Source organism: Melanerpes formicivorus, unplaced genomic scaffold, assembly GCF_026170545.1.
Source record: "Melanerpes formicivorus ecotype bairdi unplaced genomic scaffold, bMelFor1.0.p_v2 SCAF_14, whole genome shotgun sequence".
NCBI classification, from domain to species: Eukaryota; Metazoa; Chordata; class Aves; order Piciformes; family Picidae; genus Melanerpes; species Melanerpes formicivorus.
Window position 1 is genome coordinate 541098 of NW_027142366.1, and position 26553 is coordinate 567650.

A 26553-nucleotide genomic window follows, 5' to 3' on the forward strand; every position below is an offset into this window, starting at 1 on the left:
CCAGCTCCCTCAGCTGCCCCTCCAGGACTTGTGCTCTAGACCCATATTTGAGACCAGATTCACATCCCTCTGCTGGGTCCAGCTCTGGAGCACTCAGCACAGGAAGGGCCTGGAGCTGATGGAGCAGGGAGAGCAGGGCCAGGAGAATGCTCAGGGGTTGGAGCAGCTCTGCTGCAAGGCCAGGCTGAGGGAGCTGGGGCTGTGCAGCCTGCAGGAGAGAAGGCTCCAGGCAGAGCTCACAGCAGCCTGCCAGGAGCTGAAGGGCTGCAGGAAGGCTGCAGAGGGACTGCTCCCAAAGGGCTGCAGGGCCAGGAGCAGAGGCAATGGTTTGGAATGAGAGCAGAGCAGATTGGGATTGGAGGTGAGGAACAAGTTGTGCCCCAGGAGGCTGCTGGAGCACTGCAGCAGGTTGCCCAGGGAGGTGGTTGAGGCTCCCTGCCTGGAGCTGTTCAAGGTGAGGCTGGAGAGGGCTCTGAGCAACCTGCTCCAGGGGAGGATGTCCCTGCTGCCTGCAGGGCTTGGCTGGGTGAGCTCTGCAGCTCCCTCCCAGCCCAAACCCTTCTGTGATTTTCTGTCTCCTCAACAGAAGGTCTTTGGAGGCCCTGCCCTGAACCCCTCAGGTTTTGGTGATGGTTTTGTAGGCAGCTCCAGGTAAAGCCCTGTGCCCTCTCCAGGGCAGCACCAGCAGGAAGCTGAGCTGTGTTTACAGACAAGGACCTGAGCCTAAAGTGCACCCAGGCAGCAAGGCAGCAGCAGGAGTTAGTCACTCTGAGGTTTGTGAGGTTGCAGTCAAGTAGGAAATGGCAGCAGAAAGCCCCAAAATGTGTTTGCAGGGAAGTGACTCACCCTGAGCAGGGCTGCTGCACAGCAGGCAGAACTTCCCCAGCCATGAAACTACCTCCCAGCCATCAGGAAGCAGCCTGAGGCCACACAGCACTTCAGCACCAGGGGGGGCCTGGATCTCAGCTCAGATTTATCCAGTGGTTGAATTGTGCTCAGAGGCTGACAGCAGCTGAAGAGGAGCCAGCAGTGAGCTCAAGTGGCCAAGAAGGCCACCAGCATCCTGGCCTGGGCCAGGCAATGGTGTGGCCAGCAGGAGCAGGGCAGGGATCCTGCCCCTGGAGTGGGCACTGGGGAGGCCACAGCTCAAGCCCTGGCCCAAGCTTTGGACCCCTCATGACAAGAAGGACATTGAGGAGCTGGAGCAGGTCCAGAGAAGGGCAACAGAGCTGGGGAAGGGTCTGGAGAGCAGGGCTGGGGAGGAGCAGCTGAGGGAGCTGGGGGGGTTCAGCCTGGAGAAGGCTGAGGGAGACCTCAGTGCTCTCTGCAGCTCCCTGAGAGGAGGCTGCAGCCAGGGGGGGTTGGGCTCTGCTCCCTAGCCTGAGGTGATAGGAGGAGAGGAAATGACCTGAAATTGTGCCAGGGGAGGCTTAGGTTGGAGGTTAAGGAAGAATTTCCTTGCTGCCAGAGTGGCCAGGGGCTGGCAGAGGCTGCCCAGGGAGGTGGTGGAGTCCCCATGCCTGGAGCTGTTCCAGGAGCCTGTGGCCATGGCTCCTGGGGCCAGGGCTTGTGGGCATGGGGGGGTTGGACTCAAGGAGCTCTTCAGCAGAAGGCATGCTGTGGTTCTGTGACCCAAACCATTCTATGGGGCTCTGGTGATGATGATGGTGATGATGAAGCAGCAGAAGAAGCAGGTCCAAGCAAGCAGAACGCAGCAAGGCTCAGTCAGGGGTGGAAGTTTGGCAGGCTGCAAGTGCAGGGAGAAAGTGCTGAGCTGTGCAGAGCCAGGCAGGCATGGAGCCAGGCAGGCATGGAGCCAGGCAGGCATGGAGCCACAGCTCTCCCTGCAGCTCTCCCTTCTCCCCACAGGCTTTAGAGGAAAGGTTAGCTTGGTCTGAGGGGCACAAGGAGGACAAAGGTTTTTCCTTCTCTCTGAAGCCAGGGTGAGCTTCCCCTGTGAGGCAGCAGCTGCTGGGAAGCCCAGGGCAGATAAGGCACTTTGCATACACTGCTGGATGGCAGTGGGGAATGAGGAAGGGGTTAGGAGAGCAGGAACACTTCTCTGACTAACCCAGGAGGAACACAACAGCCTTGGCCCTGAGCACTTTGCCTTACTGAGCATGAGGCAAGGTCAGATTCTGCCCAGAGTTCCCCACCCCCCAGCACTGCCTGCCTGGATTCTGCTGTTGGGATTTTCCCCTGGTGGAAGGTGAGGCACGTGGGGCAGGCTGTGCACCGTGGAGCCACAATGGCCTGGAGGGTTGGATCCTCTTGGAAGCCTCCTGCCATCCCATCTCAATCTGCTCTGCTCTCATTTCAAACCATTGCCTCTGCTCCTGGCCCTGCAGCCCTTTGGGAGCAGTCCCTCTGCAGCCTTCCTGCAGCCCTTCAGCTCCTGGCAGGCTGCTGTGAGCTCTGCCTGGAGCCTTCTCTCCTGCAGGCTGCACAGCCCCAGCTCCCTCAGCCTGGCCTTGCAGCAGAGCTGCTCCAACCCACTGAGCACTTTCCTGGCCTCCTTTGGAGCCCCTCCATCAGCTCCAGGTCCTTCCTGTGCTGGGGGTCCCAGAGCTGGAGGCAGTGCTGCAGGTGGGGGCTGAGCAGAGGGGCAGAATCCCCTCCCTGTGCTGCTGCTCTCCCTGCTCTGGCTGCAGCTCAGCACAGGGCTGGCTCTGGGCTGCCAGGGACCACTGCTGGCTCCTGGGGAGTTTGTCACCACCTGACACCCCCAAGGCCTTCTCCTGCAGGCTGCTCTTGAGCCATTCCCCACCCAACCTGTGGTGTGCAGCTCCCCTGTTGCATGTACACTGCCAGCTGCCACAGCTCTTTGTTCTCCACCCCACACTCTTCCCCTGAGGAGCTGAGTGAATGCCCTGCACTGATGCTGGACACAGCCTCTGAGGCTCCTGCAGTGCAGCTGCCCCAGGGGTGGGGAGATGCTGCCTGTGCCCAGAGCATTTCTGAGCTCCAGTCCTCAGCCACTGAAAAACTGCATCTTGGAGTTGGGAGCCACTTGAAATCCTTCTCCTGGGTCAGACACTGCAAAACCTCTCATCCCAGGCTGGGTGGAGGTTCAACTGCTTCCTTTGTCTCCCAGGTGAAGGAGGCTTTTGTCAGCTCCACTCTCTGCTGATGAAGATGATGATGGTTATTTGGAAATCAGGGTCTGTTCCTCCATCCATTTGAAGTCTGAACCATCTTTGTGTTCTCACAATCAGCTTTCAGCAGCTGGCCCTTTCATTAGAGGTGCTGATAGGTTGTGTGTCATCACAGGGCACCTTCAGCAGCATTAAAGGGCAGGGTTTGATCCTGGGGGTGATGGGGAAGGAAGAAGCTCTCCTGAGAGCCAAGCCCCCCCAGCGGTGCCCAGGCTCCTTTCCATCTCTCAAGGGTGGTTCAAGACCTTTTTCTCTCTTGCCTGTCCCTGGTGGGTTGCCAGAGGTCAGTGAGTCCAGCTCTAGCAGCTCCCCCTGTTCAAGGCAGAGAGAGAAATGTCTGACTTGGAGCCTCCAGGCAGGAGATGCCCAGGAGGTGAACGTCCTGCCTGGGGGGCAGGCTGTTCACAGCAGACTCCTTGGCTTTTGCCCCTGGGAGAGCTGGCACAAGAGCACTGCTGGCTAGAGGTGGGAGTGGAAGGGTCAGAGAATCACAGCAGGGACTTTTGGAGGTCTCTCCCCAGCCAGAGCAGTCTGGGCCCCCGTGGCTGATGGCTCTGTAGAGCTGCTCTTGAAATGGAGCAGCAGAGGCAGCCTGGGTGACCAGAGGCACCCCTGGTGACCTCCCTGTCCTTCAGACCTTGGGTTCTTTGGGGCAGGGACTCTGGTGTGGCTCCCCAGGGCTACAGCTTAGTCACTCTCCATGACAGAGAGGATTTTGAGTGCCCAGAGCAGCAGCTCCGTGGTGGTTGAGCTGCTCCTGGAGGGGCAGGCAGAGAGCTCCCTGGCAAGGGCTGCGTGGTGTCCAGCCAGGCACCTGCAGCCGCGGGGGGGAAGCCTTGGCTCTCCTCAGGCCTCTCAGAGCTGGGCAGTCCCCTGCTCTGCATTGCCTGCTGATTTATGGTCTCCTTTGTGCCTTGTAAAACCACTCCAGATCAAAACAAAAAGGTCCTCAGGTCCTCCGAGCCGGTGTCAGTAAATCCTGAGGAGGAAACAGCAGCAGCCAGCGATAGCTGCCGAGTTTTACTGTCCTGGGAAGCCCACACCCACCCCGGGAAGCCCACACCCACCCCGGGAAGCTCACCCCCACCCTCCAGTTAATGATTAGGCACCGGGAGAGACCAATTTATGGCAGGGAGGTGTGGAAGCCATCGAAAGAACAAAGCAAACTTGAGGGGATGTCAGGGAGAAGGCTTTGGTTTGGGGCTTGGGGGAAGTGTGCCCAAACCAGGGAAGGAAGTGGCACTGGGGGTCTCTCCTGCCCACCCTTCCCAGCTGGGATGAGCCTGAGTGGGCAGGGGCTTGTGAGGGAGGAGCACTGGTGGTGACCTGGAGGCACCTTTTGTTTCACAGGAGTGAGGTCAGAGCCAGGCAGCCTCCTGACATCAGCACTGCCCTCAGCCCTGCCCTGAGCACTGCAGAGCCCTGGGCACAGCTCCCCAAGGCTCTGCAGCTAGGAGCTGCCAAGCCCCAGGCTGTCTCCTGTGCCTCTGGCCATCTCCTGTGCCTCTGGCCATCTCCTGTGCCTCTGGCCATCTCCTGTGCCTGCAGAGGTTGCAGCTCCTCAAAGCTCCTAATTGTCTTTGGCGTTTCCCCTCCTTTGTGCTCTTGGACAGACTTTGTGGGCTCTGTTTGCTCTGAAGGAGGAAACAATCAGAAGTGCTTTATGGAGAGGCTTGGGTTCCAGCTCTTGCTGGAAGCCACACTACAGAGCTTGGCTCTGGCCTGGCTGCCAAGGAGGAGCCTCTGAGTGCAGGTGAGATGAAGGGGTTTGGAGTCTGGCAGCTGCTAGATAAGCCTGCTGATAAGGAATCACTGGCTGCAAGAAGTGACTGCCAGGCTCTCCATAAAAGCTCTGCCTTGCCAAGCCAGGCAGATTTCACTGCCTCTGCCCCTGCTGGACCCCTGGTGAGAGCAGCATGGAGGGTCCAGATCTGGGCTTGTTGAGGGCAGTTCTGCAGAACAGTTCCTGGGTGGCTTCAGGAGCCAGGCAGCAGCCTGGGGATGCCACCAGAGGGCTTTGCCCACAGGACTCAGCTGCTCACTGTCAAAATCTCCCTTCCCCCTCAGGAACAATTTTTTTGCTGCCAGAGTGGTCAGGGCCTGGCAGAGGCTGCCCAGGGAGGTGGTGGAGTCCCCATGCCTGGAGCTGTGTAAGAGACCTGTGGCCATGGCACTTGGGGCCATGGTTTAGTGGCCATGGAGGTGTTGGGTTGATGTTGGATGATCTTAGAGGCCTTCTCCAACCCAAACAACTCTGCAGTGCCAAGACCAGGGGCAATGGCTTCAAACTAGAGCAGAGCAAATTGGGATTGGAGGTGAGGAACAAGTTGTGCCCCAGGAGGCTGCTGGAGCACTGCAGCAGGCTGCCCAGGGAGGTGGTTGAGGCTCCCTGCCTGGAGCTGTTGCAGGTGAGGCTGGAGAGGGCTCTGAGCAACCTGCTCCAGGGGAGGATGTCCCTGCTGCCTGCAGGGCTTGGCCTGGGTGAGCTCTGGGGGTCCCCCTGGCCTGGACCATTGTATGACTCTAAGCTCAGCCAGTCCAACCAGCAACCCCCACCCCCACGGCCACCAAACCCTGTCCCCAGGTGCCATGGCCACAGGTTTGTTGAACTCCTCCAGGGATGGGGACTGCAGCACCCCCCTGGGCAGCCTGTGCCAGTAAGCCAACACAGGCAGGAAGCAAACACAACCCTGCCCTAAGTGTCCTCCAGCTCGCAGCTGGTGCCCCAGTGCCCCCCGACCCCCCGGGACGATAAGCAGCAGGGCCAGGCAGGTTTAGCAGCATCACCCCGGCAGGGCTGTGATAAGAGTCTGCTCTCCTGCCCAGCTCGCCGGACTCTGCCCCGGCCGCCCGCGCTGGGACGATTTGCGTGCTGGAGGCGGCAGGGGAAGGGCGCTGGGGGTTGGCCACAGCGCAGCATCGCTGCCCCGGCTGCTGGGCGGGGGAGGAAGCGCAGGGGGCCGGAGCCCTGCCTCCTGCCCCAGGCCATTTAAGCTGCGAGCGCGGGCAGCAGCCAGGCTCTGCCCAGCCGCGCCGGGAGGAAGCTGCAGCAGGCTGGGGAGGATGAGCTGCTGCAGGTACCCCGTGGACGTGAGGGCTGTAGGCCTGATGCAGTGGGGGAAGCAGAAGGTAATTTAATGCTGCTGCTGCTTCTTTTCCTTCTCCTTTCTCTGTTTCCTCTCCTTTTTAGTGTTCTCCTCTTCTCCTTCTTCTTGATAATAACAGCTAGGTGATGATGATGATGATGATGGTGATGATGATGCCAACAACAGAAATAACTATGACAGCAGTCATTATTATTGCTCCTTAAACATGAGGAAACTTTGGAGCTGACTGAGCTGCTCCTGAATCATGGATCATAGCCTGGCCTGAGCTGGAAGGGACCCCAAAGATCTCCTGGATGCTGAAGCTATCCAAAGCCATTCAGCACTTCTCCCAGCGAGCAGAACCCTCAGGCAGTTGGCCAGGAGCCCACTCCTCAGCAGGGCTGATCTAGGCTGGATGTGAGGAGCAAGTTCAGCAGCAGGAGGCTGCTGGAGCACTGCAGCAGGTTGCCCAGGGAGGGAGCTGAGGCCCCATCCCTGGAGCTATTCAAGGTGAGGCTGGAGAGGGCTCTGGGCAACCTGACCTAGGGGAGGATGTCCCTGCTGCCTGCAGGGCTTGGACTGGCTCTGGAGGTCCCTTCCAGCCCAAACCATTCTATGATCTTTAAGGTCTTCTCCATTCTGTGCCTCTGCTGCCTTCCTGCTCAGTGCCACAAATGCCTCCTGGTTTCCACACTGACCTACCTGGGCCCCTGCAGGGAAGGGAATCTTCGTGTAGCTCTGATCCTTAAGTATTTAATCTCAGCTGTGCAGCCTGAAGCCAGAGCTAAACCACAGCTCCCTTCAGAGCTGAGTGCCTGGAAGCATCCAGCCTTGAGCACGGTGATTAAATCCCACCCTGCCCCCTTTGCCTCCCCAGAGCTACATGATGGTCGTGTCCTGGTCAGACCAGAACAACCTTCTCATCTACAGGACCTTTGAGGACTTTAGGAGGCTCCATGTAAGTGAACATCTCCCTGCAAACAGCATCCTGGGCCTGGGGGTGGGGGGAAGGAGCCCAGCTGGGTGCCAGGCTGCTGCAGCATCACTGCTCTCTTCTGATCACCTTTAGAAACAGCTGAAGAGAAAATTCCCCTCTGAGAGTGGCTCAGTCAGGAAAATCCCCAGGTTTAAAGGTAAGGAGAAGAGATCCCTGGGGGAGCAGCAGGACAGAGCTGCTGGGGACAGCTGCAGCTGCTGCCTCTGAGCCTGGCTCTGCTCCTGCTGGCTCTCAGCAGTGTGCTTGGGTCTGTCCCACACTCAACCCAGAGAGGCTTTTCCCCATGGATAATTGCACTTGGTAAACGAATCTCACTCCTCAAACACTGCCCTGGCACCACTTAAATGTGACTGATGATCAATCCTCTGACAGAATTGATCAGGTGCTGGTAAAGTGATAGGGAGGGAGAGGGAGCTGCTGTTGAGGCTTCCCACAGCAGCCTGGGCAGGGAAGGGGGGAGGTGAGGGCAGGGAAGGGGGGAGGTGAGGGCAGGGAAGGGGGGAGGTGAGGGCAGGGAAGGGGGGAGGTGAGGGCAGGGAAGGGGGGAGGTGAGGGCAGGGAAGGGGGGAGGTGAGGGCAGGGAAGGGGGGAGGTGAGGGCAGGGAAGGGGGGGGTGAGGGCACCTCTGTGCTCAGACAAGAGGAGCTGCCCCCAGGGCACCCAGCTTGCCTCACACCAGCTTTGCTCTTGGTACCTTGAAGATGCAAGTGTGAAGCAGAGGAAGAGTGGGAAGCCAAAGAGGAGCCTGGAGGTACTGAGAGTGCTGGAAACCTACTCCCAGAAGCTGCTGAAGACAGAGGCTCAGATCTCACAGGGGGAAGAGGTGATTCAGTTCTTCAAGGCACAGACTCAGGACCTAGATCCCTCCTTTCCTAAAGACAGGTAAGGGATCACCTCTGGCATGTGGCCACAGCCAGGTCTGACCCAGCTCTGCTCTGGGTTGGTGCCTTGATGGAACACAAAAGGAAAGGGCAGCAGAACAAGGGAGCTCTGCTGAATGCTTCTGATCCCAAAGCTTCCCTCAGGCCCCTGCACAGAGCAGCTGACCCAAACCAGCACTAACCTCAGCCCCCCCCGGGGGTTCTTCAGGGGGCTGATGTTGAACTTCACTTCTGCAGCCTTGTGATCATGCCTTCAGAGGTGGGAAGAGGAGAGAAAGCCCAGAGAGGGAAGCAGCTCCCTCCCATCACAGCCCCCCAAGCAACCCAGAGCTACAGATGCATCCAAGCCTTTGAAACCAAAGACACAAAGAACAAAGCCTTCCAGGTCAGCCAGGAGGACATCCTGGAAGTGCTAATGAAGGACAGGAGCGGTAGGTGGCACAGGGCTGCTGCAGGGCAGGTGCTGCAGGTTGAGCTGGGGGTTGGCAAGGGGCTAAAGGGAGCTGGATTCACACAGGAGCCAAGTCAGCTGCTCCTGCCTTAGAGCTGAGCTGCCCCCTCCCAGGCACTGCCACGGGCTGGGGGTCACAACCACCCCCTGGGCACTCCAGGCCTGGGGCAGAGTGGCTGCAAAGTGCCCAGCAGGAAAGGCCCTGGGAGGGTTGGTTGAGAGCAGCTGAAGAGGAGCCAGGCAGTGCCCAGGTGGGCAAGAAGGCCACCAGCAGCCTGGCAGCAATGGTGTGGCCAGCAGGAGCAGGGCAGGGATTGTGCCTCTGTGCTGGGCACTGCTGAGGCTGCAGCTTGAGTCCTGGGTTCGCTCTTGGGCTGCTTGTTGAGGTCCAGAGAAGGGCAACAGAGCTGGGGAAGGGTCTGGAGAACAGGACTGGGGAGGGGCAGCTGAGGATGCTCAGCCTGGAGGAGGCACAGGGGGAGACCTTCTGGCCTTGGCAGATGAGGCTGTGGTTGGCCTGGATGCTCCTCAATGCCTTTCCCTACTGCAACAGTTCTCTGGTTCTGAGACTCCTCTGCCTGCAGCCTCTTGGAAACCTTTTCTCTGCTGCTTCTGCAGGCTGGTGGCTGGTGGAGAACACAGACAAGCAGCTGGCCTGGTTCCCAGCCTCCTACCTGGAGGAGATTGATGTCCACAGGGACATCCAGAGTGCCTTGGCCTCCAAGGAGGAAGGTGAGTCTGCTTCTGCTCCCTGGGGCACCGCCACTCCTCCCTCAAGAAGTGAGTCCTGAACCCCCCCAGCCCTTCAGCCTCTCTGGGGGCTCCTGCCTGCAGCTCTGACTCCTGGAGCTGGCTGTAGGGCCCTGAGCTCAGTCACACAGTGCCCTGCAGCTCCTGCTTGCAGCCCAGGGCTGCCAGGCTGTGGCCCAGGGCTGCCAGGCTGTGGCCCAGGGCTGCAGGCAGCCTCTCCCCTGCCTGCAGGCAGCCTCCACTTCGTGGTGCAAGCCTACGAGTGCCAGGCGGCCGACGAGCTCTCGCTGAGCAGCGGGGTGCTGGTGCAGGTGCTCAGGACCTCTGACAACGGCTGGTGGCTGATCAGGTGAGAGCAGGAGGCTGCCCAAGCCCTCCTGCCCTGCTGCAGGGCTTCCTGCCTGCCTCTCCCCAGGCTCTCTGCCCTGGCCTAGGGATGGGTTTCCCTTCCAGGGCTGAGTCCTCACCTGCCTCCCCAGCTGCCCTGCCCCTTGCCCTCGCTGGGAGCTGGGAGCAGGCTTCTCCTCAGCCTTGCTCTTCCCCCTGCCCCCCAGGTACAATGGCAGCACTGGCTACGTGCCCTGCATCTGCCTCAAGCCCTACAGGAACCCTCACCACAAGCTCCACACCGCTGTAGACTGTGGGCTGAACGCCTCCACCCCCAGCCTCTGCTCCCCCCCGGAGGAGGCTGCAGGACACCCCAGGGTGCAGGTCTGCTCCTCCCTTGCTCAGACTGAAGAGGAGCTGAGCTCGCAGAGGGGCAGGTCAAGGTCTCTGCCCAGAGCCAGCTCCACCCCAGAGCTGGAGCTGGACAGTTTGTCCCTCAGCTCGGGCAGCAAGGAGCAGGACAACCTCCTCAGCTGGCAGCCCAACTTGTCAAGGTCTCTGCCAGAGGTGGAGCAGGCCAGGAGCTCTGCCCTGGGCCAGCACTTGGCCACACACAGCAGCAAGGCCCCAGGCCTCAGCCACAGGGACAGGAACGATTCTGGCTTCGTGGAGTCATCTGCAGCCGACCTCAGCTCTCCCCTGGCTGGCCCTGAGCTGGCCCCGGCTGCGCCGCGGGTGCCCGCCCGGCCCTCGGCCCAGGAGATCCTGCAGCGCTGCAGCACCGTCACCAGGCGTGCCCTGCAGTGCCCCCCAGCCCCCCAGCCTCTGCCCCCCCTGCACTAGAGCCCCAGCACGAGCCACAGCCCCCTCCCTCCTTGCCACAGCCCTGGGCAGCGGCAGGAGCAGCGCCAGGGGGGACAGAGGCAGCTGCTGGGGGCAGGAGGGGGTCGAGTCCTTGGGTCCTTGCCCCAGGCAGGGGAGGGGCTGAGCTTGTTCCACTTTTGTACAGTTTGGTCGTTTAAAATAAAGCCCTTTGGAAGGTCTCCAGGGCCTGGAGCTCCACAAGTGCCCCCTGGAGCACTGGGATGGGCTCTCTCCCTCCCTGCTCCTACCCTTGGTGCTGGGCTCAGGTTGTGCTGTGCCCAAGAGAGGGCAACGCTGGGCCCTGGTTGAGGGCCAGGCTGGGCTGGGGTTGATTGCTGGACTTGATGATCTTAGGAGAGCTTTCCCAACCTGAAGAGCTCTGTAGGCAGCCCCCAGGCCCTGGCTGGGCTCTGGGCTGTGCTGTCTCTCCACTCCAAGTCACCTTTAAAGCCCCAGGAAAGAGCAGCTGCCAGGGCCAGGTTCTGCTGTTTAAATGCCTGGGGGTGGAAAGCCAAAGGGGAGCCAGGGTCTGGCCAGGGCAAGGACCCTCCCCAGGTTCAGCCACAGGAGCCCAGGGGAGGACTTGGTTTACAAACTCAACTGTTCCAAGTTTACTGCAAAACCCAGGAGCAGTGCAGCTGCCAGAGCTGGATGCAGAGCAGGGCCCTGCCCCCCTGGGAAGGGCAGCTGGAGGGGAGGGGGTCACAGGGTCATCTCCTCCTGCTGGGACACCTCAGCCAGCTTCATGTTCTGCCAGAGGAAGTCGATGAAGGTGGAGGCCTGCAGCAGGCGACTCAGCCGCTGGAAGTGACGCTCTGCCGAGAGAGGGACCCTGGGGAGCTGCTCTGGACCCCCAGCACAGCCCCCTGCAGCCAGCAGGGACAGCCCCAGCCTCAGCAGGCTGCTCCCAGGGCCAGGCCCTCACCACCCTCTTCCTTCTCTCCAGTCCAAATCTCTCTCTCAGCTCATGCCCCCCTGCTCTGTCACCACAGGCCCTGCCCAGAGCTCTGGCCCCAGCCCTCTGCTCAGCCCTTCAAGCACTGCAAGGCCCCCAGGAGGTCTCCTGGAGCCTTCTCCAGGCTGCACAACCCCAACCTGGCCTCCCAGCACTGCTGTGGCCTCCTCTGGCCCTGCTCCCCCAGCTCCCTGTCTGTGCTGTGCTGAGGACCCCAGAGCTGCCCCAGCACCGCAGGGCATCCCCTCCCTGCCCCTCCCTGCCCCTGCTGCTGGGGACAGCCCAGGGCAGGGCTGGCTCTGGGCTGGCAGCACAAGGTGCCAGCTCCTGTCCAGCTTCTCACCCACCAGCACCCCCAGGTCCTTCTCCACAGGGCTGCTCCCCAGCCTGTGCTGATGCCAGGGGCTGCCCCAGCTCCTGTGCAGGACCTGGCACGTGGCCTTTGTGCCCTCCTGAGGCTCACCCAGGCTCACATGCCAAGGCTGCCCAGGTCCCTCTGGATGGCAATGCCCTGGTTAGCACCAGGGGAGGGAGAGCTCAGCAGGAGGGGGGCACAAGGCCTCTCCTCTCTAGCCCAAGGCACATTCCCAGCACTCACCAGTGTAGGGCAGCAGGGACTCCACAGCAGACTTGATGCCTGAGTACTGCAGGAGGCTGTCAGGGGCTTCATGCCTCAGGAGGGTCTCCAGGACAGCCTGGGCCTCGTGGCAGTTCCTGGAGTTGGTGTTCCACGTCACCAGGAAGCTCAGCACTGCCTCTGGGGAGGGAGGAAGTGTGGAGCCCTCAGCTCTGCCACTGCTGCTGGCACACAGGAGACACCAAGGCAGAAAACCTCTCTGGTGCCTTGCAGAGCAGTCAGCTCCTGCACACTGCCCCTGAGGAGCCAAAAGGGGCAGAAGGGGCAGGGGCAGAAGGGGCAGAACCATTCCCTGAGCTGTCCCCAAAGGCTCCAAAGCAAGGGGGGTAAAGGCCAGAGAAAGCCACTCACAGCTTGAGGAGGAGAAACTCCTCTGGTGTGAGGCTGCTGGAGCCTGGAGCAGGCTGCCCAGAGAGGTTGTGGAGTCTCCTCTGGAGAGCTTCCAACCCCCCCTGGGCACTGTGCCCCTGGGCAAGCTGCTGTGGGTGCCCTGCTGGAGCAGGGCTTGGGCTGGGTGATGCCCAGAGGTCCCTTCCAGCCCCCCCATGCTGGGGTGGCTCTTTTCACCTCAGCTGAGAACCAGGTCTGAAAGACCTCAAACCACTCTGTGCAAACCTTTCTGGTCCCTCCTCAGCTGAGCTATGTTCTCTTCCAGCTGCTTCTTCCCATCAGGCTCCTTGAGGATGGCTGCAGAAAGGAGAAGTGGAGAGCATGGAGACCCCAGCCCACAGCCAGGCTGAGCAGGCAGCACATCCCTCACATGGGGAATCATGGAGTGCCTTAGGTGGGAAGGGACCTTCCAAACCCAGCCCCCTGCAGCCAGCAGGGCCCCAACCAGAGCCCAAACCACCTGGGCTGGGGTGGTCCCAGGGGGGGCAATGCTCCATCCCCCCAGGCAAGCAGGGCCCAGTCATGACAGGGAGATGTGAGGGCTCCCTGGGCCAGTGTGGGGGTGCCTGGGCTGTGGCAGCAGAGCCCCTGGGGCAGGCAGGGACTCACCCTTCAGCACGGTCAGCACGGTGTGGGGGCGAGCCAGGGCCAGGGCCAGGCCCAGGGCGCGGAGGAAGCTCTTCTCCTGCAGCAGGTTGGAGAGCTCCTGCTCCCTGCAACAGCAGGCAAGGTTGGCACACAGCAGGCAGCTGGGGCACTCCAGCAGGCAGTGCTCTGGCAGCCAGCTCAGCCTGCAGCTCAGTGCCTGCCTCAGGGCCCAGGCCTGGCACCCTCAAGGGTGCTCAGAACCATCCAGGGCTGGCTGGAGGGAGGCAAAATCCCTTTGGGGGTCTGACTCTGCCTGCTCCAGCAGTGAGGGAACGTGGAGCTGAGCAACTGCCAGACAGAGCAGCAGGGCAAGGCTGGCACAGGAGGGCAGAGCAGGTCCAGTCCTTACCCCAGCACTGCCAGGCCAGCACCACCCCATGGCCCTCAGCACCACAGCTCTGAAACCCCTCCAGCCATGGGGACTCCACCACTGAGGTCTCCCTCAGCTTCTCCAGGCTGCACACCCCCAGCCCCCTCAGCTGCTCCTCCTCAGCCCTCTTCTCCAGACCCTTCCCCAGCTCTGTTGCCCTTCTCTGGACCCTCTCCAGCCCCTCAAAGTCCTTGGGGTGCAGAGCCCAAAACTGAACCCAGGACTGAAGGTGCAGCCTCACCAGTGTCCAGCACAAGGACACAGTCCCTGCCCTGCTCCTGCTGGCCACACCACTGCTGATCCAGGCCAGGCTGCTTTTGGCCACCTGGACCCCCCCCTGGCTCATCTTCAGCTGTCAACCAGGACCCCCAAGTCCCTTCCCACCCTACCTCACCCCTGCAGCACTCATGGGGTGGCTGTGACCCAAGTGCAGCACCCAGCCCCTGGCCTTGCTGAAGCTCAGCCCAGTAGCTGTGGTGCAGCCTGGGATCAGAGAGCTGGATGGCTGCAGGTGTGCAGAGCTCCCTCAGGCACTGCACCCCTCACAGCTCCCAGGGCACAGCACCAACTTACTTGAGAATCTGCTCCTCCTGCTTAGCCTGCTCCTCCTGCTGCTCCATTTCAGTCACATCCTAGAACCACCCCAAAGAGAGCTTGGCTCAGAGCTGGATTCTAGCCTGGGAGAGCCCTCAGGGGATGAGGAGCCCAGCAGCAAGGCTCAGAGCTTGCCTCAAGCCTGGGAGAGAGCCCTCAGGGGATGAGGAGCCCAGCAGCAAGGCTCAGAGCTGGATTCTAGCCTGGGAGAGCCCTCAGGGGATGAGGAGCCCAGCAGCAAGGCTCAGAGCTTGCCTCAAGCCTGGGAGAGCCCTCAGGGGATGAGGAGCCCAGCAGCAAGGCTCAGAGCTGGACTCTAGCCTGGGAGAGAGCCCTCAGGGGATGAGGAGCCCAGCAGCAAGGCTCAGAGCTGGATTCTAGCCTGGGAGAGCCCTCAGGGGATGAGGAGCCCAGCAGCAAGGCTCAGAGCTGGATTCTAGCCTGGGAGAGCCCTCAGGGGGTGAGGAGCCCAGCAGCAAGGCTCAGAGCTGGATTCTAGCCTGGGAGAGCCCTCAGGGGATGAGGAGCCCAGCAGCAAGGCTCAGAGCTTGCCTCAAGCCTGGGAGAGAGCCCTCAGGGGATGAGGAGCCCAGCAGCAAGGCTCAGAGCTGGACTCTAGCCTGGGAGAGCCCTCAGGGGATGAGGAGCCCAGCAGCAAGGCTCAGAGCTGGATTCTAGCCTGGGAGAGAGCCCTCAGGGGATGAGGAGCCCAGCAGCAAGGCTCAGAGCTGGATTCTAGCCTGGGAGAGAGCCCTCAGGGGATGAGGAGCCCAGCAGCAAGGCTCAGAGCTGGATTCTAGCCTGGGAGAGAGCCCTCAGGGGATGAGGAGCCCAGCAGCAAGGCTCAGAGCTGGATTCTAGCCTGGGAGAGCCCTCAGGGGATGAGGAGCCCAGCAGCAAGGCTCAGAGCTGGATTCTAGCCTGGGAGAGCCCTCAGGGGGTGAGGAGCCCAGCAGCAAGGCTCAGAGCTGGATTCTAGCCTGGGAGAGCCCTCAGGGGATGAGGAGCCCAGCAGCAAGGCTCAGAGCTTGCCTCAAGCCTGGGAGAGAGCCCTCAGGGGATGAGGAGCCCAGCAGCAAGGCTCAGAGCTGGACTCTAGCCTGGGAGAGCCCTCAGGGGATGAGGAGCCCAGCAGCAAGGCTCAGAGCTGGATTCTAGCCTGGGAGAGAGCCCTCAGGGGATGAGGAGCCCAGCAGCAAGGCTCAGAGCTTGCCTCAAGCCTGGGAGAGCCCTCAGGGGATGAGGAGCCCAGCAGCAAGGCTCAGAGCTGGATTCTAGCCTGGGAGAGAGCCCTCAGGGGATGAGGAGCCCAGCAGCAAGGTCTCCAGGTCAAGTGAACCCCCCCAGGGTTGCCTGTGAGCCAGACTGCAAGTGCAGAGCATGAGCAGAGCAGAGGTGCTGCTGGGTGGAGCAGTGGGGAGCCCCTGAGCTGCCCTGCCCGGGGGGGACACAGAGAGCCCCTGGTACCTTCCAGAGGATGATGCAGGAGTCACTGGATGCTGTCACAACCATATCATCCTGCTGGTTGGAGTGCAGGCCCCAGATCTTATCCTCATGGCCATCCAGGGTCTTCACACACTCGTTTGTTTTAATGGTCCAGAGCTTCAGGAGGCCATCAGAGCCCCTGGGGGAAGGGGAGAGAGCAGCACTGGAGAGATGCAGCCTCCCCCTGCCCCCCCCTGCAGAGCCTGCCCTGCCCCAGCCCCCCCCAGCAGGGCCACAGCAGCCCCTGCCTGCTGTCCCAAACCAAGCCCCTGCACAGGACCCTTCCCTCTCACTGCTGCTACCAGCTAAGGCCTCTCTGCTGGAGCCCCTCACCCCCTGGGCCCCTCACCCCCCCCTCACCCCCCGGGCCCCTCACCCCCTGGGCCCCCCACCCCCCAGGCCCCTCACCCCCCCCTCACCCACTGAGCCCCCTCACCCCCCGGGCCCCTCACCCCCCTCACCCACTGAGCCCCCTCACCCCCTGGGCCCCTCACCCCCTGGGCCCCTCACCCCCTGGGCCCCCTCACCCCCCCCTCACCCCCTGGGCCCCCTCACCCCCTGGGCCCCCTCACCCCCCCCTCACCCACTGAGCCCCTCACCCCCCCTCACCCCCCGGGCCCCTCACCCCCTGGGCCCCTCACCCCCCTCACCCACTGAGCAGCTGTGTTCCTCTGCTCACAAAGATGACCTTCAGGACAGAGGCATCGTGGCCTTCAAAGGTCTGGAAATCAGAGAGAAGTCTCCAGAGGGTTAGAGCCACTGCAGGAGGGGTCAGGGGCTGGCCCTGGCTGCCCAGGGAGGTGGTGGAGTCCCCACCCCTGGAGCTGTTCCAGAGGCTGTGGCCAGGGCTGCTGGGGCTGTGGTGGTGTGGGGCTGAGGGTTGGACTCACTCCCAGAGGCCTTTCCCACCCCAAAGAGTTCTCTGATCTCACAGATCCTGGGCAGCCAGGCCAGGCCTGGGGAGCCCTCCCTGCAGCAGGGAGCTCTGCACCCCAGGGGAGCAAGGCCAGGCCTGGGGAGCCCTCCCTGCAGCAGGGAGCTCTGCACCCCAGGGGAGCAAGGCCAGGCCTGGGGAGCCCTCCCTGCAGCAGGGAGCTCTGCACCCCAGGGCAGCAAGGCCAGGCCCGGGGAGCCCTCCCTGCAGCAGGATCACAGCTCTGCACCCCAGGGGAGCAAGGCCAGGCCTGGGGAGCCCTCCCTGCAGCAGGATCACAGCTCTGCACCCCAGGGCAGCAAGGCCAGGCCTGGGGAGCCCTCCCTGCAGCAGGGTCACAGCTCTGCACCCCAGGGCAGCCAGGCCAGGCCTGGGGAGCCCTCCCTGCAGCAGGGTCACAGCTCTGCACCCCAGGGCAGCAAGGCCAGGCCTGGGGAGCCCTCCCTGCAGCAGGATCACAGCTCTGCACCCCAGGGCAGCCAGGCCAGGCCTGGGGAGCCCTCCCTGCAGCAGGGTCACAGCTCTGCACCCCAGGGCAGCCAGGCCAGGCCCGGGGAGCCCTCCCTGCAGCAGGGAGCTCTGCACCCCAGGGCAGCCAGGCCAGGCCCAGGGAGCCCTCCCTGCAGCAGGGAGCTCTGCACCCCAGGGCAGCCAGGCCAGGCCTGGGGAGCCCTCCCTGCAGCAGGGAGCTCTGCACCCCAGGGCAGCCAGGCCAGGCCCGGGGAGCCCTCCCTGCAGCAGGGCCACAGCTCTGCACCCCAGGGGAGCCAGGCCAGGCCTGGGGAGCCCTCCCTGCAGCAGGATCACAGCTCTGCACCCCAGGGCAGCCAGGCCAGGCCCGGGGAGCCCTCCCTGCAGCAGGGCCACAGCTCTGCACCCCAGGGCAGCCAGGCCAGGCCTGGGGAGCCCTCCCTGCAGCAGGGCCACAGCTCTGCACCCCAGGGCAGCCAGGCCAGGCCTGGGGAGCCCTCCCTGCAGCAGGGTCACAGCTCTGCACCCCAGGGCAGCCAGGCCAGGCCCGGGGAGCCCTCCCTGCAGCAGGGCCACAGCTCTGCACCCCAGGGCAGCCAGGCCAGGCCCGGGGAGCCCTCCCTGCAGCACCCCAGGCTCCCGCAGCTGCCCCCGGCCCCGGGCGGCTCCCAGCTCCTCACCTTGAGGCAGCTGAAGTCCCGCAGGCTCCAGAGCTTCAGGGAGCCATCAGCTGAGGAGGTGGCCAGCACCTGGTCCACGGGGGAGAACTGCACACACCAGATGCCACGCCTGTGCCCAGCAAAGACACCCAGCAGGGAGCCATCTGCAGCTGCCCAGAGCTTGGCCAGCCGGTCCTGCGAGCCCGTGGCCAGCAGCCGGTCGTTGGGGGACACTGCCAGGCTGTTCACGTCCTGCGGGCACAGAAGAGAGGCAGTGCAGGGGGGAGGAAGCACCTGCAGCCCAGAGGAGAGAGCGCTCCAGGGAGCCCTCAGAGCAGCCTGCCAGCACCTGCAGGGGCTCCAGGAGAGCTGGGGAGGGGCTTGGGACAAGGGCTGGGGGGGGCGCAGGAGGAGAGGGGATGGCTCTGAGCTGGGAGAGGGCAGATTGAGTCTGGAGAGGAGATGGGGAGAGCCTGGCACAGGCTGCCCGGGGAGGCTGTGGCTGCCTCCTCCCTGGAGGTGTTCAGGACCAGGCTGGATGAGGCCTTGAGCAGGCTGGGCTGCAGGGAGGGGTCCCTGCCCCTGGCAGGGGCTGGATGGTCTCTGGGGTCCCTTCCAAGGCAGGACCCCAGGGGCAGCTGTACCTTGCTGTGGCCCCGCTGGGTCACTCTGGCACGAAGGGTCTCTGGGCTGCAGACCACAGCAGCTTTTGCTCTGGAAGTGAGGGACTCTGGGATGTCCCAGATCTTGATTGTGCAGTCCTGGCTGCTGGTCACCACGAAGCTTTCCTTCAGCCTGGGAGCACAGGGAGGCCAAGGGTAAGGAAGCAGAGCAGAGGCTCCCCCTGCACACAGCTCTGCTCCCTCCCTGCTGGGCCCTGCACCAAAGTGCTTCAGTGCTTCTCTGAAGCAGTTTCACTTGATTTGGGTGCCTGGGATGGCTTCCAGCAGGTCAGCCAGAAGCCAAAGCACTGCCAGCCCTTCCCAGCCACAGCTACACTGCAGCCCCTGAAGAGCCAAGCTGGGCTGCTGGGCTGCCAGGCAGCACGAAGGAAGGAGAGGAGCTGACAGAGCCTCCTCAAGCAGCACCTGCAGGGGCATCCCCTCCCCTCCCCTCTCTCCAGGTCACTCAGGCTTTGTCTGGCAGCTCCCCTCCCCAGGGAGAGCAGGAGTTAGGCTGCCAAAGCAGTGCAGACCTGCAGGTGCTGGGCACAGGGAGGTGCAGCAGCAGCAGCCCAGAGCAGCAGGGCAGGCTGGCAGCAGCGAGGCAGAGCAGGGCTCAGGGCCAGGCACCCTGCAGGAGGGTCACCCCCAGGGGCAGAGCAGCAGCCCCAGCTGGGTGCCTTACCTGGAGCAGCAGACAGCCCCCAGGCTGTGGGCATGGCCCAGCCCCTGCGCCACGCAGGCCACGCTGCCGTCCCGCCGCAGCCGCCACAGCCGCAGGCTCCGGTCCTGTCGGGGCACACACTCACTCCTCTGCCCCTGCTGGGGGCCTGCCAAGGCACCAAGCCCCCAGGGACTCAGCCCACCCACCAGCCTGACCGCTCCTCTGGCCTCAAGCCTGCAGCCCTGCCCCTGCCCACCGGGGCTGGCGAGCAGGGAGAGCCCAGCAGGGCCTGGGACTGCGGCCTGGGGGGGCTCTGGGGAGCAGCTGGATCCTTGCTGCCCCCCAACAGCTTCACCAACAGCTCCTCAGCACCCCCACTCTAAAGACATCCCTGAACTCTGGTGCAAGAGCAAGGCATCTCCTTCCAGGCTAATCAAACACAACCAACCTCCCTTCCCAAGGGACCAGGGGTAGTGGAAGGGCCGGGAGAATGCTCAGGGGGTTGGAGCAGCTCTGCTGCAAGGCCAGGCTGAGGGAGCTGGGGCTGTGCAGCCTGCAGGAGAGAAGGCTCCAGGCAGAGCTCACAGCAGCCTGCCAGGAGCTGAAGGGCTGCAGGAAGGCTGCAGAGGGACTGCTCCCAAAGGGCTGCAGGGCCAGGAGCAGAGGCAATGGTTTGAAAGGAGAGCAGAGCAGATTGGGATTGGAGGTGAGGAACAAGTTGTGCCCCAGGAGGCTGCTGGAGCACTGCAGCAGGTTGCCCAGGGAGGTGGTTGAGGCTCCCTGCCTGGAGCTGTTGCAGGTGAGGCTGGAGAGGGCTCTGAGCAACCTGCTCCAGGGGAGGATGTCCCTGCTGCCTGCAGGGCTTGGCTGGGTGAGCTCTGGAGCTCCCTCCCAGCCCAAAGCCTTCCCTGATCCTATGTGAGGGATGTAGCAGACAGGACCCCAGCTGCTTGGAAAGCCTTCCTGCATCACCAAGGAGGAGTCTGAGGGGCCAGGAAGGTGACTGGCAGTGAAGGTTCATTAAAGGAAGACAAAGTGCCAGACCTTAGCACAGCTGACGAACATCAGACCTTTCCTGAAGACATCCAGAGCAAGAACTGTTTCTACAGAGAAGGAAACACAAGGGCTGGATGCAAGCAAAGCAGTGCTGCAGCCAGGCACCAGAGCTTGTGGCTCCTGAGCCTGCTCACTGCTGGCTGGGGCCCAAGGGAGCAATGCCCACCCATGTCCCACCCCGGGGCAGAGCTGAGCACACACCTGTGTGGCCATAGAGGATCTGGCAGTGGGATGTGGCCAGTTCAAAGACCTTCAGCTGAGGGCTGTTGGTAGCCACCACGATGTGAGAATCACCTGGGCCAAGGAACTTCACATCCAGAACCTCATCATTGTAGCCTGCAAGCTGAGAGTGGCAGAACAGGAACAGTTCAGCTGGTTAAAGAGAGACAGAGAACTGCTGGAGAGAGCCCAGGGGAGGCTATGGAGGTGCTGGGGGGCCTGGAGCAGCTCTGGGAGGAGCAGAGGCTGAGAGCCCTGGGTCTGAGAGCCTGCAGCAGAGCAGCCCCAGAGGGGAGCTGAGCAATGCTCAGCAAGAGCTAAAGGCTGGGGGGCAAGAGGCTGGGGCCAGGCTCTGCTCAGTGGTGCCCAGGGACAGCACAAGGGGCACAAAGTGGAGCCCAGGAGGTTCCATCTGAGCAGGAGGAGAAACTTCTTTGGTGTGAGGCTGCTGGAGGCCTGGAGCAGGCTGCCCAGAGAGGTTGTGGAGTCTCCTCTGGAGAGCTTCCAACCCCCCCTGGGCACTGTGCCCCTGGGCAAGCTGCTGTGGCTGCCCTGCTGGAGCAGGGGGGCGGATGGGAGATCCCCAGAGGTCCCTTCCAGCCCCTTCCATGCTGGGCTGCTGTGAGAGGTCTTGAGTGGCTCCCTGCTCACAGGCTGCATTGCTGCTGTCACTCTCATGCAGTGCTGGGAGGAGTAGTGCTGGGTTTTGCAGCACAGAAGCTGCAGCACAGGGGTCCCCTGGCCTGCTCTGCTTCCTTTTTCTCCTGCTTGCTGCAAACAGCCCCCCAGGGACAATGGTTTCTGCCTTGTGAGCAAGGGACAGTGCAAGCCCAGGCAGGAGACAAGGAGCCCATGGCAAAGCTGCTCCTGAGGGGTGGATAAAGGAAGAGGAAGACGATGGCTGGAGGCTGTTACCTGCTTCTTGAGCTGAAGAGTTTGAGCATCATAGAGAACAATGTTGTGCTCCACAGAGACTGTGACCAGCTCCTTCCTGCCAGGCAGGAGCAGGCACTGGGTGAGGCTGTGCTCGCTGGCCTCCTCCTGGGGCTCGAAGGGCACAGCCTGGCTGTACACACAAGCAGCTGTGGCAGCTTCCCAGACCTTCAGCACACCTGAAAACAAGAGGAGAAACTGTCTGTCCCAGCTGTGATCATCCAGGTGCTGCCAGCCAGGCTCTGTCCCTGCCTCCTGGAAAAGGACACAGCCTCAGGGCAGGACTGGGGAGAGATCCAACCAAAGGGACATGAAGGGCCACAAGGTTTTAGTTCTTCAGCCCAAACCCAACTTCCAGCTGCAGTTTGGAAGCACAGGCAGCTCCCCAGCACCCCTGATCAACCCTGCCCCACACTGCTAGCAGAAGGCAAAGGAAGGCTCTGCTCTCCAGCCCCAGGCTTGCACCAGAGCTCTCACTCCCCAGGGCCAGCATCTCAAGAACTGTCCTCTCAGCCTCCAGCTGTGGCAGCCACGTGCCAGGGCACTCACCTTTGCTGCCAGCTGTGACAAAGTGCAGGCCTTGTTTCTTGACACCCAGCTGAGAGAAATCTCCCTCCTTGGGCAGCAGGACAGCAGCTTCCACACTCTGCAAGAGAGTTGGTCAGGCAGCAGCTGAGGGACTGGAGCCTCACTCCAGCACCCAGAGCTGTGCAACCTGCCCAGACACAACCACAGCAGGAGAGGGACAATGACCAGCTCCAGGCAGGGATCTAAGCACTCTGGGAAGCATGAGGAAGAGCAGTGAGACTTCACAACAGAAAAGCAGCCAAAGAGGGAGAGGCTCTGTAGGAAGCTGACCTAGACCCCACTCCAGACCTCAAAGGGCCCAAGGAGCTGCAGCCTCACCTCGTAGACAGGCACAGTCCCTTTGCTCTCTCTGCTCTGCAGGTCCCACACCAGGCAGACTTTGTCACGGCCAGAGCTGCAGGCAAGAGAGCAGCTCAGAGCTCAGCCCCTCCAAGCTCCAAGCACAGATCTGGAGCTGGGGGAGTCCAGCACTCCTCTGCAGAGGCCCATGTGGGACAGCATCATGTGGCAGCACAAGCTGACACCCCCACTCGCTCCCCTGGGCTGTTAAACAGAGGCAGCGAAGCCTCTCCTCCCAGCAGAGCCTTCCCAGGCCCACCCCAGGGAAACAGAGGGAAGAGAGGAAGGCAAAGGCCCTGCAAGGCTCTACCTGAGGAGGGTGTTTCCATCTGCAAAGGCCAGGGAGGTGACAGCACTGAAGTGCCCACCCAGCATGGCCACACACTTGCTGGAGGCCAGGTCCCAGATGCGGATCTTGTAGTCGATGGAGGAGGAGAAGAGCTGCAGGCAGGAGGGGTCAGGGTGGAACTCCACCAAGCTGCAGAGGGAGAGGCACTTGAGCAGGACAGGAAGCAGCCTCCTGGCACTCACTCTTCACAGAGCTTGACAGATTAGGTGATGCTAACTTCTAAGGGGACTCTGGAGGCCTTCATTTCCTCCAGCACCACCAGCAACGTTTCCCCTGACCTCTGCCAGCCCTTCCCTGCTCTGGGAGCTCAGCAGTGAGCAAGCACCAAAGCTCTGCACCAGCAGAGGGGGGAAACACTGCAACAGGCTGCCCAGGGATGTGGCTGAGGCCTGGAGCCATTCAGGAGCAACCCTGATGGGGCCCTGGTCTCCCTGCTCCAGTTGGAGATGTCCCTGCAGGGGGTTGGCCTGGATGACCTCTGAGGGTCTCCAACCTGATACCTTCTGTGATTCTGGGACCCCACTGCCATCCCAGCAAGTTTCTTGACCCAAGGCTCTTCTCCAGGCTAAGACTGGTCCCAGCCCTGCTCCCTCACCAGGCAGTTCAAAGGTCAGGAAGCAGAAGAGCTCAGCCCCTGCTCAGAGTGGGCTTCTACAGGGCACCAACCCAAGATACCTCACAGCAGCCCCAGCAGCCAAGCACCACTGGCACCAGAAATGACTCAGCCTTACTGTACAACTCCTGAGGATCCTCTCAGGTTGTGTGTGCAGTACTGTTTGATCATATCCCAGACCTTAATGGTGCTGTCACAGCCACCTGGGAACAGAAGGACAGAGGAATGAAGCCTGCAGCAGAGGCCAGGTGTCCAACATGCAGAACTTTCTGGGTAGCCAAAGCAGCAGATAGAAGGAATCCAGTGAAAAGCCCACGCCAGGAGAAGCTCACAGAGCACTTCAAAGGTTGAGAGCTGGGCAAACCCCTCCTGGGCACAGCCACACCTGAGGCAGTTAAATTCCAGGTCATGGCTGATCTGCTGAGGCCCTCTTCTCCACCAGAGCAGCTGTACCTGGCATTTAGCAGCATTTCACTAAGGGTATTTTAGGCAGAATATTGAAACCCATCCCTTGGGGTCTGCCCCCACACAGCTTCCATCTCAGTGAAGCCTCCTCTGATTCTGTCCAAGCTGAGGAGACCTCAGCCTAACTGATTCAAGAGCAGAGCTGCTTGGTGTCATCCCCACTCCAACAGTGACACCCTAGAATCCCAGCATGGTGACAGGGGAAGGGACCTCTGGAGATCTTTAGCCCTTGCTGAGCATTGCTCAGCTCCCCTCTGGGGCTGCTCTCCCCCAGGCTCTGCTCCTCACAGAGCTGCTCCAGGGCCCTCAGCAGCTTTGGAGCCTCCCCTGGACTCTCTCCAGCAGTTCCCTGTCTCTTGAACTGGGCACAGTACTCCAACTATGGCCTCTGTAGGACAGAATGGAGAAGGAGAACCTCGTTCAACCTGCTGGCCACACTCTTCCTCATGCACTCCAGGACCCCACTGGCCTCCTTGGCCATGAGGGCACAGCGCTGGCTCAGCGCTGACCATCAGCGCTCCCAAGTCCTCCTGCAGAGAGCTCCTTCCCAGCAGGTCCTGCAGCTGTGCAGGAGGTTATTCCTCCCCACGTGCAGAGCTGCCCACTGGCCCTGCTGCAGCAGAAGCCTACCTGTGGCTAGCAGAGTGGAGGTGGAGTCGAAGGCCATGCTGGCCACGGGCGCGGTGTGCACAGCCCTCCAGCTGCGGACGCAGCGCTCCTCTCGCCAGCTCCACTGCCTCAGCAGCAGGGCTCTGCTCCCTGTCACCAGCATCTGGGGGAGAGACAAGGGAAGCAAATTTAACCCTCACCATGGACCCTTCAGTACCTGCACACAGCACAAGAGACAGCTCTGTGACGCTCAGCCTTCCTCTGACTCGGAGCTGAAAGGGGACAGCGATGGAGGCTCCAGGGAAGACCTCAACAGAGCTCTCCAGAAGTGCAAACCAGTGCCATGGGGAACAACCTCCACTGCTCACTGGCTTCACAGAAGGCCTGAGAGCAGCCCAGAGAGCCACAAAGCAAACACATACCTCATCATCAGGGCTGAGAACAAAGGAAGTGATATCCTCCTCTTCATCCTGTGCACATGGACAGCAAAAAGGCTAAAGGTTAAACCACCTGTGGGGTGCTCTCAGGGCTCCCTTCTCTCACAAAGCCAAGCTCAAGGTCCTAAACACAGGCCAGGGACAGGACACAGGGTGATGGTTTTCAACTAAAAGAGGGAGATTCAGCCTAAAGAGATGGAAGAGATTTGTTCACTGAGAGGGGTGAGCCCCCAGCCCCTGGACTCTGATTCTTTGTGGGTTTGCTGACACTGAGCAGAGTCAGCAGCACTCAAAGCACACCAACACGACCTGTCGGTGTTTGCGGCCATCCTCATCCCTCCCTCCACCTCTCACTCATGGGAGCGCTGGAACAACAGCTGTGAAGCACCCCAAGAGCCCTGAACGCCCCTCAGTGGCTCCATTCCCCGTGAGCAGAGCGGGCTGTCCTCACCTGCTGGAGGCTGCGCAGGGCTCCTGTCTCCACGTCGATGATGTTCAGCTTGGTCCCGCAGGGGCAGAACATAAACTTCCCATCTCGGCTTAGCTGGAGAGAAAGGAAACGAAACCCAGGGAGGCTACAGAAGCGCGGGACGGGACACCTCCAAGCCCACTCCTCGCCGCCCGAGGCCGAGCATTACCTGCACTCTGCCTCCTTTGTAGAAGGGCTCAATCCTCCTCGACACGGCATAGCTGCAAGGGACAGACAGACGCGCGTGTACCGGCGGCTGGATGCCACCCACGGGGCCCTGCTGGCTCCTGCAAGCGAAGCCGCAGGGCGGCGCGGCCCACGCTCACCCAGCGCCATGGCTCCCTCCTCCCCAGCCCGTCCCAGCCGCTCCTCACTTGCTCTTGAAGCGCACGGGGCTGGCGGCGGCGGCCTCCATGGCTCACCCCCGCGGCGCAGCGCGTGCCGCCCGCTTCTGAGTGCGTCACTTCCGGCGCACTCAGGTGACGTCAGCGCAGACACCGCCCCACTCACTCCGGGCGGATGCCGTCCTCAACGCGGCAGCTGCGCGGCGCCTCGGCCCCCCACGCGCCTCCGGCGTGGCGGGGGAATACCCCCATGGCTCGGTGCCAGAGCAGCTGCCGAGCGCTCCAGAGCGCCGCCCGGCAGCGCATCCCCCCCGCCAAGCCCTTCACCGCACGGATGGCTTCCCCCGCTCCAGCCGCTGGGAAGTGGGACTGCGGAGCACGGGAACGAAAATAAACGTGACGGACAAGTTCTCACAGAATTACTCTTTATTGCACGTGAAGGAATGTAAACACTTCAAAGGGGTCCAGTTGTGAGTACCCCATCATCGCCCGCTCCAGCAAGGCTTTCACTAGCGGCAAGAGGGGAGACAAGGCCAATCCCTCCTGCCCGAGCCGACCAGCCCCAGCCGCAGGTCCGTTCTCTCCGCGCTGCGCTCCCGGGCCGCGCTCAGCACCTGCTAACAAAGAAAAAGGTAGCTCTGAGACAGCCTCAGCACGCATTGATCTCTGGCACCCACTCAGTGCAGGGGCTATAGGAACACGGGTTTCATTCCCCACACTTCGCCGTGGGTAATAAGCTTAATGTTCCCGATGCTGTCGGCACAGTTATCTCACCAGGGGCCACAGGAGACCCCAAGTGATTTTCAGACTGCGCCTGGTGCCCGCAAGTAACGAGACCCCCGAAACACCGCCCTAGGCCACTTCCCGAGACGCTCGTCTCCGCTCCTCGAACAACAGAGCTCCCCAACAACGATCTTTAAAAGCTCAGAGAGCATGAGGCAGAGACACCAGGCTCCCCGCAGCGCCGCGCGTCCTCACCTGCCGCCGCCGCGCCTCAGACACAGCCACGCCGCTGCGCTCCGCTTAATAGCGCAGGCGGCGCTGCCGGCGGCGTGCGTGCCCCGCAACCTGTATGGGCAGGCAGGAGGCCTTGCCCGCGCCGCTGGGTATTCGGCATCCAGCGCGCAGGGCCCTCGGAGATTAACTCTCGCG

The 26553-nt window shown here is 62.0% G+C and overlaps 2 protein-coding genes and 1 non-coding gene across 3 annotated transcripts; 1 reads left to right on the plus strand and 2 right to left on the minus strand.

Annotated features, from left to right (window-relative positions):
• Positions 1-6143: 6143 nt before the first annotated feature.
• On the plus strand, positions 6144-10684 carry LOC137445078 (NADPH oxidase organizer 1-like). Its single transcript, XM_068146500.1, has 8 exons — positions 6144-6284; positions 7119-7199; positions 7311-7374; positions 7940-8120; positions 8357-8550; positions 9189-9302; positions 9552-9669; positions 9875-10684. The coding sequence occupies exons 1-8, from the start codon at positions 6219-6221 to the stop codon at positions 10488-10490; spliced, it is 1434 nt and encodes a 477-aa protein (XP_068002601.1). The 5' UTR covers positions 6144-6218; the 3' UTR covers positions 10491-10684.
• A 302-nt stretch (positions 10685-10986) lies between these two features.
• On the minus strand, positions 10987-25521 carry LOC137445074 (transducin beta-like protein 3). The gene is made up of 22 exons (XM_068146490.1): positions 25432-25521; positions 25227-25278; positions 25040-25132; positions 24574-24621; positions 24173-24314; positions 23196-23280; positions 22426-22593; positions 22095-22170; positions 21738-21834; positions 21171-21367; positions 20238-20379; positions 20025-20083; positions 19002-19105; positions 18299-18449; positions 17676-17906; positions 16241-16311; positions 15573-15729; positions 14085-14143; positions 13103-13206; positions 12719-12790; positions 12065-12223; positions 10987-11326 (listed from the first exon to the last, which is right to left on the minus strand). The coding sequence occupies exons 1-22, from the start codon at positions 25470-25472 to the stop codon at positions 11214-11216; spliced, it is 2421 nt and encodes an 806-aa protein (XP_068002591.1). The 5' UTR covers positions 25473-25521; the 3' UTR covers positions 10987-11213.
• A 567-nt stretch (positions 25522-26088) lies between these two features.
• On the minus strand, positions 26089-26213 carry LOC137445578 (small nucleolar RNA ACA64). The gene has a single exon (XR_010988435.1). It is a non-coding gene; the product is annotated as a small nucleolar RNA ACA64 (small nucleolar RNA).
• Positions 26214-26553: the final 340 nt, after the last annotated feature.

What these genes read in the sequence shown, in the direction of transcription:
- LOC137445078 (XM_068146500.1), top strand. Translation starts at nt 6,219, where the DNA reads ATGAGCTGCTGCAGGTACCCCGTGGACGTGAGGGCTGTAGGCCTGATG. An exon ending in TGCAGTGGGGGAAGCAGAAG is followed by an intron (nt 6,285 to 7,118) that starts GTAATTTAATGC and finishes TTGCCTCCCCAG; the next exon opens with AGCTACATGATGGTCGTGTC. An exon ending in AACGGCTGGTGGCTGATCAG is followed by an intron (nt 9,670 to 9,874) that starts GTGAGAGCAGGA and finishes CCTGCCCCCCAG; the next exon opens with GTACAATGGCAGCACTGGCT.
- LOC137445074 (XM_068146490.1), bottom strand. Translation starts at nt 25,472, where the DNA reads ATGGAGGCCGCCGCCGCCAGCCCCGTGCGCTTCAAGAGCAA. An exon ending in CCCTGCGCAGCCTCCAGCAG is followed by an intron (nt 24,622 to 25,039) that starts GTGAGGACAGCC and finishes CCATGTGCACAG; the next exon opens with GATGAAGAGGAGGATATCAC. An exon ending in CAGGAGGAGCAGATTCTCAA is followed by an intron (nt 13,207 to 14,084) that starts GTAAGTTGGTGC and finishes CTGCTGTTGCAG; the next exon opens with GGAGCAGGAGCTCTCCAACC.